This window comes from Candoia aspera, chromosome 2 (assembly GCF_035149785.1).
Source record: "Candoia aspera isolate rCanAsp1 chromosome 2, rCanAsp1.hap2, whole genome shotgun sequence".
NCBI classification, from domain to species: domain Eukaryota; kingdom Metazoa; phylum Chordata; class Lepidosauria; order Squamata; family Boidae; genus Candoia; species Candoia aspera.
The window spans coordinates 233,874,938-233,886,828 of record NC_086154.1 but is presented as its reverse complement, the minus strand read 5'-3'; the positions used below and the strand labels follow the sequence as shown (position 1 = coordinate 233,886,828).

Sequence of the window (11,891 nt, the reverse complement as noted above, 5' to 3'; positions counted from 1 at the left end):
GAACTGAGGGGTAGGTTGGCAATGGCAATTTGCTCTGTCCCTAATATCGTATGTTCCCACCAGTTCCAGATCATAATTTTCATCTCTCTCTTTCTCTCTCTCAAAATGCAATATGGGTATCTACAAGCATACAGGCTCCTCCACAGTTTTTACCTGCAAAAAGGTGGGGGGAGGGGGGAGAGGGATGACACATTTGGCTCCACTCAATGGAATTTCACAGGTGTGAAATTAGAGGGTTGGGCAGATGGGATGCATAAAGTTGGGGCAAATGGCTCCACTGAATTCACTCTTCTTTCTCTTTTCCTGTGTGTCTCTTCATTTTTTGTTGCTGTGGTTTCATTGTGAGGGTAGAACTTCTCTATGCAATTACTTTTCTTGAACCAAAAATCTGAAGCCTCCTCCCATCCAGCCAAGAAATCTGACACTTAGAGGAAAACAAATAATAAATGGCTTTTTTATCCACCACCCATCTCAAATTACATCAGTACTTGGGTTCTGGTGTCAGGGAGTCGAAGTCCTACCAAACCGCCACACACTAAAACTGTAGAAGCCAACAGGATAGGAACTGCTCTGGCAATGACAACAAAAGAACCAAATATTAAGTTTCCAAGAACAGCTGCTGCTTTGCACAGTGCATTTAAAAAGCCAAAGCCCGTTGCCCTGAAAGAGAGAAAAAGAAATTAGAATATACAGAAATAAATTATGAATATATATATATATATATATATAAAAATATAAATATACACACACACACTGTATATAATATGTAATATATTAAAGCAGATGGCACTTTAAATAATTTCTAACCTTAAAGGATTACACACACACACACACAATTGATGGAATATGTCTTGACTTTGACCTTGATTTAAAAAAAAAAGCTTTTTATCTGTAGAAAAAAAGATGTTTTTTTCTTCAAAAGGTAGACAGGAGATAAAACACTATGGTGAATTACTGAGCAAGAAGGCAGATCACCACATCATGACTTTCCAGAATAATGTATTGACAATCCAAGATAGCAATCACTCAGCCTCCTGCCCTTAACATGCTCTGTCTCAGCAGTGAGAATAGTCCAAATAAACGATTCTGAAACAGCAAATCCTATCCATCAAACTAAACATCTCAATTCACATGTTACTAAGAATATGTGTTTACTTCTGGAAAAAAAAATCTCAGTATTTTTTGTTTTTGTTTTATCCATTTAAAGACCCATATGCCATTTTTCAGATGTTTATGAAAAGATTAAATGTGATGAATTGTAAAAAAAACTTATTAAAAGAGAAGAAATAAGACAGAGACTGGGAAGAACAGCATACTGTATCTTGCTGGTATCAAAAAGAATGCCATGTTGATGCCTGGCAGGCTTCTATAAGGAAGTAAGTCTACTAATGAGGTGCCACTATTGGAAACTCTTTGACATTTTGATATCTAAGAGTTGCTGGTATTGGACAAAGCATTACTCAGTGATACATGAAACTGCATTTGACTAATAAAGCTCATTTCAATTGTTACTCTCTGGACTGGGGAGTAGAAGTGGAAGCAACATAATTTCGTATTATTAAGATATGCAATAAACCTCCAAGGAATGGCTTTTCAAGGTAAAGTATGAATGAGCCTGACTAGTTAACAATCAGCAATCCTCAATTAAGGCAACCGTAACAAACAACTTTGTTTCCAAAGTTAAAAACTCGACACAATAAGCATATCATTATTTAATCATTTTGATAGGTCATATCAGGGACCTCAATACATGAACCTAATGCATCTGTCTGAATCTAAATAAGTTTTCCTCAACCTGTTTGGCCTCTGGGTATATGAAAGTCAATTTTCAGAGTTCCTCAGCTAGCACAGCTATACATTTGAGGGTATGCAGTGTTGAAAAGGCTGATCTGAAGGCTCCCTTAGTTCTGTCTCACAAAAATGGAAGGACGTTGAGTATGTTACAATTTCACGACAGAAATAATTCTCATACAGAAAAGTTTGTAAGCTGTGGAAAATCTGTGACATCTACACACACCAGGAACAAGAGATAATAAGCCTTTGTGCAGCTTCGTGCTGTGCACCAGTTACGCCCCTTCCTGGATCGGGAGGCCCTTCAAACAGTCACTCATACCCTTGTTATCTCTCATATAGACTACTGCAATGCACTCTACATGGGGCTACCCTTGAAAAGTATCTGGAAACTTCAGCTGGTCCAGAATGCAGCTGCGCGAACTGTTTTTGGTACCCCCAGAAGGGCACATGTAACACTGCTGCTGCACGAGCTGCATTGGGTACCAGTTTGCTTCCGGGTCCAATTCAAGGTGTTCTGTTATGAAGATAATTATGGTTAAATAATTATCACAATACACACAGAGAGACAGTAATCAAATTATATATTATTGTAAACAGCCCAGATCTCTCTTTGGGGAGAGATGGGCAGTGATAGAAATTTGAAAAATAAGTAAATAAATATTTTAAGAATTGCTACATCATGGCACAAAGGTTAGACTCCCTTATGTTTGATCACCTCCTCTCAGAATTAATGTAAAATTTAAGGTTGCATGTTTTAAACCAGGTTATTCTTGAAATTATACTTTTTATTTCCTTAATTCCGCATCAAGCACAATTCATTTTTCTGGCTTCTCCTTTTTGTTTTTCTCTCCTGCTTGTTTGTCCTCTCTGCCCAGTAGGCTATCCAGAGTAAGATAAATTACTTTTGCCAGAGTTTTGAACAAACTGCTTGCAAAGGTCTATAAATTTCAGCTGCCTCAGGGCCACGTGTTTTACACATGATCAGATAAATAATCTTATGAGAAACAGAAACTGCCTTCAGGAGATCCAACTAATAAGGCACTTTGGGAAGATGCTTATGAGACTGCATCCAAATCAGTTCTGTTTGTTCAGAAGTTTCTATTATTATTTCATACTCTGAAAAACCAGTTTGAGATACTGGGATAATGTACAGACCCTTAGGAAACAGAAACAAATGTGTTCTTCAGACAACAAAACAAACAGCAGCATTGTTTTACAGAGGTCCACAAGAACCTGTCTGTGTGCTTAATTGCCAAACACAAGTATGGGACACAAGAGGGTAAGGCAAAGTTAAAAGGGGGAAGGCCTGTGCTTAAACAGTGTGAGGTAATTGCATGGAGTGGGGGAGAGAATGCAGCTGGCTTGACACCCTTAAATACATGTTGACAAGAACAGATGACATATTTAGTAGAGCTAGTTTGGTTATTTGCATGTCTGTGGGAAAAATGGTTCTCCTTGCTTTAATATGGCATACCCATGCATATAATTTAAATAATTTCCTTTTGACATTTTGCTAGCATAGTGTAAATTTTAGGTAGTGAGATATCTGCATTTTTTGCAAAATAAACAGTTTACTTCTTCATTTTATTTCATAATTATAAAAAGATAAAGTTTCCTCTGAGTTGAGTGTGTAACTTCGATTTTCTTGACAATGGTACCTGTGGGGATTTTTACAAATTCTCTATCTAACGAAGGGCCCTGGTATTTCATGGTAATCTCCTATGAAGAATTCCTAATAAAGCTAGTAGGAATAGATCAAGATGTAAGATTTCAAGCATAGAACTTCTTAGTTATTCGTAACAGTTTCTGTGAACTTAGTGGTCAATTTCATGCTGTTGAACACAGTGCCAGCCCATACAGTGACCAAATGAATATGGTTCAAAATCTCAGGTAGAAGTTTTGGAGATCTCTACATTTGAACAGCCCAAACTTCTAAGTTGCTACCAACGATCAAAGTCTGCCTTTCAGGGGTAAACAAAGATGCTCTCAAGTAAAGCTCAATTCCTAGTGATTGCATCCATGCAGTTTTTACTTCCCCATTAGGGAAGTCATTCCCCATCCAAGAATTAACCAGGGCTGACCCTAGTTAGCTTAAGAGATCAGCCACATAAACTATGGTTAAACAAACCATGATGTAACATAAGTGAACCCAATCACTGAAGATTTATTTAGAGTGGATGCTACCTACAATAGAGGCAGCATCCACTCTATGAAGGGGGAAAATAAGAAAATCAGGCAGTTTCAAACCTACAGCTTTATAAGCCTCCCAAGAAAAAGAGGGAAAGAGATGAGATGTAATGAAGGAGATTAAGTTTTCAATACATAATTAGCTAGTCTGACAAGATTTCATATGCAACTCATGAGAAATAACAGCATCAGGAATGTCTCTGGGATGCTTTTCTAGAGTATGCCTCATGCAAGGGTACAATTTTTGAGGGCCTGATTTAACTAACACCTCACCCCACCACCACACCCAGAGAAAAAGACAGCAGTGAAAACAGCAATAACCTAGCTGGGGGAAGAAAGGATGGGCCAACTTAACTGAGTATTGTGATATTCATTCCACACGGTGGCAGTAAAAACCTGCTATTCCAATGTCTGCAAAATTGTATTAAATCATATTTTCTGACAAAATTAAATACAGTGTGCAATAGTTCATAAATAACTGACAAAGAGAAGGATTCCTTAAAAAGAAATTGTTTAGGCTGCAATTCAGTAATCTTGAAAGAGCACCCAGAGCCACATAACTTTTCAGTTGGACGTCTAACCTGGAACATTTCTTCTATAATTCTTCCGCACTGGATGAAAAAGAGGTGTGCTGGAAAAGATTATGGATCCATAGGATCCCAAACTTCCCCATTCTCTTGGACTAAACTTGAAGCAGTAGGCAAACATTTATTCGCTTTAATTATTTAATTTATTTGTATATTGCTCTTCCTTTTGAGGAGGCCAAAATGGAATACCGAAAAAAAATAGCAAAACAATCTCAGATAAAATTATCTTTAAATTAGAAAAGTGCATCAGTTTGTGTCAAGTTCCACATAGCCGGCAATCCCAAGAAGCAAGAACCATATGGATTTTAAAAAGCACATTTAAAGCCAGTCAAGGGTAAAAACGTAATATTGAAAACTGAAAGAGTAAAATCCCAGGCAGACTTACAGCAAACCAATTAAGGCAGAGTCTCCTTGTAACATTTCCTTCCCAGAGATCCCACATCTGGCTTGTGCTGCCCCTTCTCAGATCAGAACACAAGAGATGCGGTACTTTGACCCAATGCTGATGGAACCAAAAATTAAAGATAAAACAATCCCACGATCCCAAAAGGTACGAGATGTGACAACAAGCAAAATTTTGGAAGTGCAGTATGGCTTTATGCTGGGCATGGGGTTTGCAGACCAGAATTTTGCGCTTCATCAGGTCACCGACCAATGTATTACTATTTCAAAGAAAAATTACTCCAGAGAAAGCACCTGATAAAGTGAACAGGCTTGAATGGACAAATGTCTAAGATGTGCTTGTGACGACATTAGACGCATGTCAGTTGGGAATATGAATGGGCATGCACTTTTGTATCCAGACAGTGCTATTTTTTGACTGAGAATCTAAATGATTTACAGTAAAATTCAGACTGTATGACGGAACAAGGCAGGGCCGCAACTGGGGAGGGCAACTGGGGCATGTGCCCCAGGCGCCATGCTGGTGGGGAGCCAAAATGAGCGCTGGGGTGTGTGTGCCAAAATGAGTGCTGTGGGGGTGCCAAAATGGGCGCGGAATCCATGTTTGCCCCGTGACACAGACCCTAGTTGTGGCCCTGGAACAAGGAGCACAGATCTGAAAATTAATTTATCAAAGATCAGGGTAGTTGTGGTTGACAGAGAAAACAAAGTGAACAATTCCACGTTATACATAAATGGCAAAAAAAATAGATCAAGTAGATGAATTTGTGTACCTTGGTAAATTGTTTGCTAAAGATGGGAAAATGGATGGAGAAATATTAAGACATGCAAAGGCTGGAAGAAAAATAGTGGGTAATATATAATCAGTTGTGAGGAATGCATGTTTGACAGAAGTAAAAATGTCTGGGTATATGAGCATCATTCTGCCCACTTAGAGAATCATGAGAATCACTTCACTTATTAGAATCTTGGGCAAAATCACAAAAGATAGGGATATTTCAGTGACAAAAAAGAATTGTTAAAGTAATGATCTTTCCAGTGGTAAAGTATGGCTATGAAAACTAGACACTAGAAAGAGAAAGAATTACATGCCTTTCAAATTATGGTTTTAGAGACATTATTAAGGATCTAGTTAGTACTAGATCAAATGGAAGCTAATTGATCTCTTGAGACAATGATCAGCAAACAAAACTTCATATACTTTGGGTATGTGATTGAGCATAAGAATAACTAGAAAAAATTATTACTCTTGGCAAGGTTGATGTAGAAAAATGGAAAGGCTATAGATGAAGTGGATAGATGAGATTAAAATGTTTATTTGAATGTCCTTTCAAGAACTGAGTAATTGTTGGGGACAGGTCAAGATGGCAAGCAGTGGTCAAAGGCCAAACTCAACAACTTAGCTAATAAACCAAGCTTAACAGCATTGTAGGAAGAGAACCATATTAGTCTGCGGTGGCAAAAAATCAGGAGTCTGGTAGCACCTTTTCCAATTAACAAGTAATATTAAAGGGCATAAGCTTTTGTGAGCTGCAGCTCACTTCATCAGATCCATAGAGTGATTAGAGTGGCGTAGGACTTAAATTATGGTGAGGTAGAGGGAAAGGTGAGGAGAAAAGGTAGGAAAGGGAAGGTAGAGAAGATAGGTTGGTTATGCAGATGCAAATTACATATGAGCAAGATTACAAGTACCTATTGTAGCATGTTAATTACATTATATTATCACTGGAAAGATCATTACTTTAACTATTCTGATCTTTTTTGTCACTGCAGTATCTTTTGTGATTTTGCCCAAGGTTTTCATTGCCTTCTTCCATTGGATTAATTTCCTCTTTGTTTTCCTAGCACACTTGTTCTATCTATTCTTAAACACAAGAAAATAAAATTATCTATCATTCCACTGTTTTCCAGTATGTTTTATTCATTATAAAGATTGCTCAGAAGAATAATCAGATATTCTGGCATACCCGTTAGCTTTAATATGTTCCCCATTCCACATTTAGAGGCTCTGTCAGTGAAGCAAAATTAAATCTTCTAATACTCTTGCTCTATTATTCATCTCTGTTAAGACATTTAATCTCATATCCTTCTGCTTGTCTGGCATTTGTGGATCAATTATATGTTGTAATTGCTGAAGAAAAACTGTGTACGTGAAGAATTAGTTCAATTGTTCAATAATCTACACATTTAGTTACTTTTCCTTTGTTTGGTATAGGTATTTTTTCCAATCTCAAGGCAACAGTGTTGTTCCATATTGGTGACATACAACTTTTAGCACTTCAACTGCTTCTTTTCTACAGTTTCCAACAGGTGAACTAGGCATTTCATGCATACTTCGTGCTTTTCAGTTTGACTGAATGCATTTAGTGTGTCTTATACCTCACTTTCTAATGGAGTTGATTCCTGATTGTTCCAGACTCCCATTTGTAAAGGACTTAATTAGTTTTTCCATCCTTCTTTCAACCTGATTTGTCTAAAAGATATCATCCATGATTACTCTTAAGTAATCTTATCTCAGCTCTACACTTCCTGACTTCTTTGATGTTGTTTTAAGAAACCTCTCGTTTTCCTTTTCTTCTTATTCTTGTTTAAGGTATTTTTCCTTTCACTTTTTTACTTTGCATTGAAAGTCTGCATTCAGTTGTTCAGTTGGCAAAGCTTTCATTCTCAGCATTTCTACATTCTATTATGGTACCTTGTTCCAAATGCCATTTGGATCTTTTCTTCTATCAACTTTTAGGAAATGTTTTTATGCTTCATTTTTCACACAATCTCTAATTTCTTTTTATATCGGTTCATATTCTATCTTGCATAAGTTAAATATACTGAATCTTAACTGATGCTACTTTATGTCCTCCAGATCATATCTTGCTGGAATACCTGTTAATGTTTTCTACTACAGATTAAGGTTACTATGGTAACTAATTTTGGCCGGGTGAAGAGGTTGAATTCAACTGTCCCCTTTTCGAATGTTAATTTTTGCACCTGGGGGAAAGAACTTGCCTGGACTTGTTTTTTAGTTTCTGTTTTCCCTTCTGTATAGGCATGTAGAGAGTTAAGCAGCTCTCACTGAGAGCCTGTAAGAATGCAGAAGCTTTTAAATATGTTTTGCTTTCTGTAAATAAAATTATTTTTATAGAAATGCCTGGTGTGTGACTTTTCTGATCTCTTCTGGGCCAAAGGCTTTCCTAGCAATCTGCCAACAATACCCACTATCTTTAATTTTCAAAGTTTAACCTCAGTTGTAGAAAACCTCTAGTTTAACACCAGTGATTTATGACCTCTTCCACAGTTTCATCTGGAAGTGCCTGTCTGACTGGATTGTACTTCATCATGTGATATTCCCAGTTTGCCACAAGACATCTGGTGAGGACATGGAGAGCTAGACATCCCTGAAGGAATGGGGTTGGCATTACAGTGGAGATTGGCGGCTAGAGGGTGGATCTGGGCCAGCAAAACCTCTCCGGAGAAAGGAGAGATTGTGAGATTGCCACATGTATTCTGGACAGTTGCTCCTCGCAAGTAGACTGCAGGAACTGAGGTTTTTGCGGTTGGCTGCTGAGCTGAGCAGCTGGGAGTCAAGGGATTCCAACTAAGCTCACAGTCATAATGCAGTGTATATGGACATAAAGTTTGGCCGAGCCTCACTTCTTAATCACTTTTGGAATTACTTTTTTACTGCTTTAATAGGAGGAATAAGGAGTATTATGTATGTTTGCCGCCTTGAGTTATTTATAAAAATAATAAAGGCAGGATAGTAAATAAGTAAAGAAATAAAGAACCTTTAGAATGGCAAGTTTTATGGCATTCACTGGGTGTGTTCTACTAGGTGAGTTTCCTTCAATCCTTAACAAAAGAAGTTTTAAGGACTTAGAAAAAAATCTTTTGGGGGGAATAAAGGGCAAAAGAGTGATTAGAGTGTTGTTTCAGAAAGTTATAAATGCACTAAGGGCCCAGATGGATTTGAAATAGAATTTTGAAATTAATTAAAAGAATGTTTCCTGTGGGAAATGGCTGTTGTTTTGAATACTAGTCAGATGGGACTTTGAAGGTTGGACACTAGTCGAGTCACGTGACCAGACCTGATTTTACAACCATTTTTACAGCAGTCATTAAGCAATTCACAGGTCATTAACCAAATCACCACAGTGGTTAAGCAAATCCAGCTTTCCCAATGAATGTTTTTTGCTGGAAACTGGCCAAAAATGTCACAAATTGTGACCATGTGACTGCAGAACGCTGAAACTGGTCATAAATGTGAGCCAATTGCTAAGTGCCCAAATTGCAATCATGTGATCACGGGGGTGGTGTGACGGCCACAAGTGTGAGTACAGGTTGTAAAGCACTTTTTCCGAGGCTGTTGCACCTTTGAACTGTCGTTAAATGAATGGTTAGAAGCCAAGGAGTACTGTATTATAATTAAAGAACAACACATTTGACTTGCTAACACTGAATGGAGCAAAATACTTTAGTAATGGACATATTGAAGGATATTTGTGAACAATGGACTAAAGTTAATTTTAAGAATGTCTGCAATCATAGATAGACTAGGTGTAAATGATGTTATGGAAGAGGAACAAGTTCTTCCAGACAAGACTGAAATAGATTTGAACGTGGATTTAAAAATGACAGGCTACAGAACTGTCTGGAAAAAGGCGATACACTGGATATACAAATGAAATCGGCTGATATTTTAATTATTAAAAGGGCCATACAAATAACAAGCCAGAAGAGTGAGTTGGATAATTTTCCTATATTGGATTTACAAAGGAGACCGGTTAAAGTTTTGAAAGACTTGGTGAGAAGGGACAAAAAAAAAAAGGCAGAGAAATCCAAGTATTAGGACATTATTTGGAGGGATTAAAGACCAAGACTATTAAAAGTAGAGGGAAGGAATATAAAGTTGGTTTATTTGATCAAGGTTAAAATAGCTGTTGTTATTTCTGGTAACCCTTAATGGACTTTTGCTGACCAGGACTGAATGACCAGGTTTTAAGGATTTGTTTATAGATAAGAGATATGCAATGAATAGATCATTTGTTGTATTTTAAGAGGCGGTGGTAAGTTGTTAATATATACTTGTTGTGATGAAGGGGGAAGTTACTTCTTTATATATTTCTTTTCTTTCTTTGCTGTATTCTTATTTTTTCCTTCTTTTCTATTTTTCTTTTTTTTCCTGCACTATCTTTTCTTTTTATTCCTTTATTTTTTGTAGTTTGTATTAGTTTTTATCTATATAATTGTAATGCTTAATTTTTTAATCTGCTCAATCATGTCCAATTCTCAGAGACAAGTCCCTGCAGTTTTCTTGGCAAGGTTTTTCAGAAGTGGTTTGCCATTGCCTCCTTCCTAGGGCTGAGAGAGAATGACTGGCCCAAGGTCACCTAGCTGGCTTTGTGCCCAAGGTGGGACTAGAACTCACAGTCTCCTGGTTTCTAGCCTGGTGCCTTAACCACTAGACCAAACTGGCTATCATTGTAATGCCTAATACAATTATTTTTTTAAAGAAGATATTCCTACCTTACCACAAAGTTTCCTGTAATGTCTCTAATCATATTAGAAAACTTTCTCATTTGTTTCTCTTGTTTTATTTATTTATTCAATTTCTATGGCCGCCCATCTCGAACAAGTGACTCTGAGCAGCGAATGATCATAAAAATCAATTAAACCAAATACAAACACAATACAAAAAATAAATATATATAGCAGCCAAAAAAAAATCAAAACTGTAGATGTTGATATAATCAAGAAGTGGGGCCCTTAACACATTCAGGATGCCAGGGCTGGGCACACAGCCAGGTCTTCAAGGCCTTAGGAAAGGCCAACAGGGTTGGGGCAATCCTAATCTCTGGAGGGAGAATGTTCCAGAATATTGCCCATATTCTCAATTGATATATTTCCTTTCTCACTATTACTGTAATTTACATAACTTCACTAGCACTGGTTTGTCTGGCTTTTTTTCTCTGAAGAGAGATTGTGGTAAGACAACTCATGGTGCTTTGAAGATACTGAAAAATTGAAGTTACTATTGTTTTGGATAAAGAATCACCTCTCAAGATTCTTTCTATCTACCCATCCATCCATCCATCTATCATCTATCTGTTTCCTTTGAAATAGAAGAGCATGCTAGACTTTCCAGAAAATGTTTCTTCAATAAAAAAAAGTCAAGGAGCTTTCTGAAAGGATAGTTTTAAGTGCTCTTACTCCTGGCTAGTATTATGTTAATAAAATCTTTCTTTAAAAAAACTGCCTTCTAGAAAGCTCATTTTACAGCTTATACGTTAATCTTGGCAGTGGGATGAAATATAATAAAAACATTGTGACACAAAACTGTTCTGGATTTATAAATGAACTAAAATTAAAAAACACTGATAATCCAAAAGCAAAAAAAAAGTGTGTTCTTTGTTATGCCTGGTGATTGTAATAAAAGTTATACTGGAGTTAAGACAAACTGTCAGCATAGCTGAATATATTGTTTCTAACACTGCTCAAGATTAGTAGAAACACGCAGAATGTAACTTCCCTGTTCAATCCTGAATTCAGACAGAAGTTAAATAACATCAGTCCTAATGCAGAGCAGTAGAGGTCTCTTTGCTTATTGCTCACAATTATAAAAATAGTTTACTTCCTGTCCTTTTTCACCTTTTAAGAACATATGTCGGAAATGCTGTCCAGCTGACTTGTTTTGAAAAGAAGGTAAAGCATTGCAAGAACATAAAACTATACCTCCTGTCAGTAGGATACAGCTCCACGGTAATGACATCAAGAGAATTCCATGCTGAGATGGTGAGGCCATTGTACAGACACAGCATGCCTATCATCATGGATCCACTTGTACCAAACAACAGAAATAAGCAGCTAATTCCAGAAAGAATCATAGAACCACCTGCATGAAAGCCAAATGTTAATCGTTACTATCGC

The 11,891-nt window shown here is 37.1% G+C and overlaps 1 protein-coding gene across 1 annotated transcript in view; it reads right to left on the bottom strand.

The window, feature by feature from the left end:
- Positions 1–239: 239 nt before the first annotated feature.
- Positions 240–11,891, bottom strand: part of SV2C (synaptic vesicle glycoprotein 2C) — a 49,956-nt gene continuing 38,304 nt past the window's right edge. The window contains exons 11-12 of the mRNA XM_063295547.1: positions 11,697–11,856; positions 240–660 (exon numbers count right to left, since the gene is read on the bottom strand). Coding sequence (XP_063151617.1) covers positions 477–660; positions 11,697–11,856 — 344 coding nt within the window. The 3' untranslated portion in view covers positions 240–476. The remainder of the gene's footprint in view (positions 661–11,696; positions 11,857–11,891) is intronic.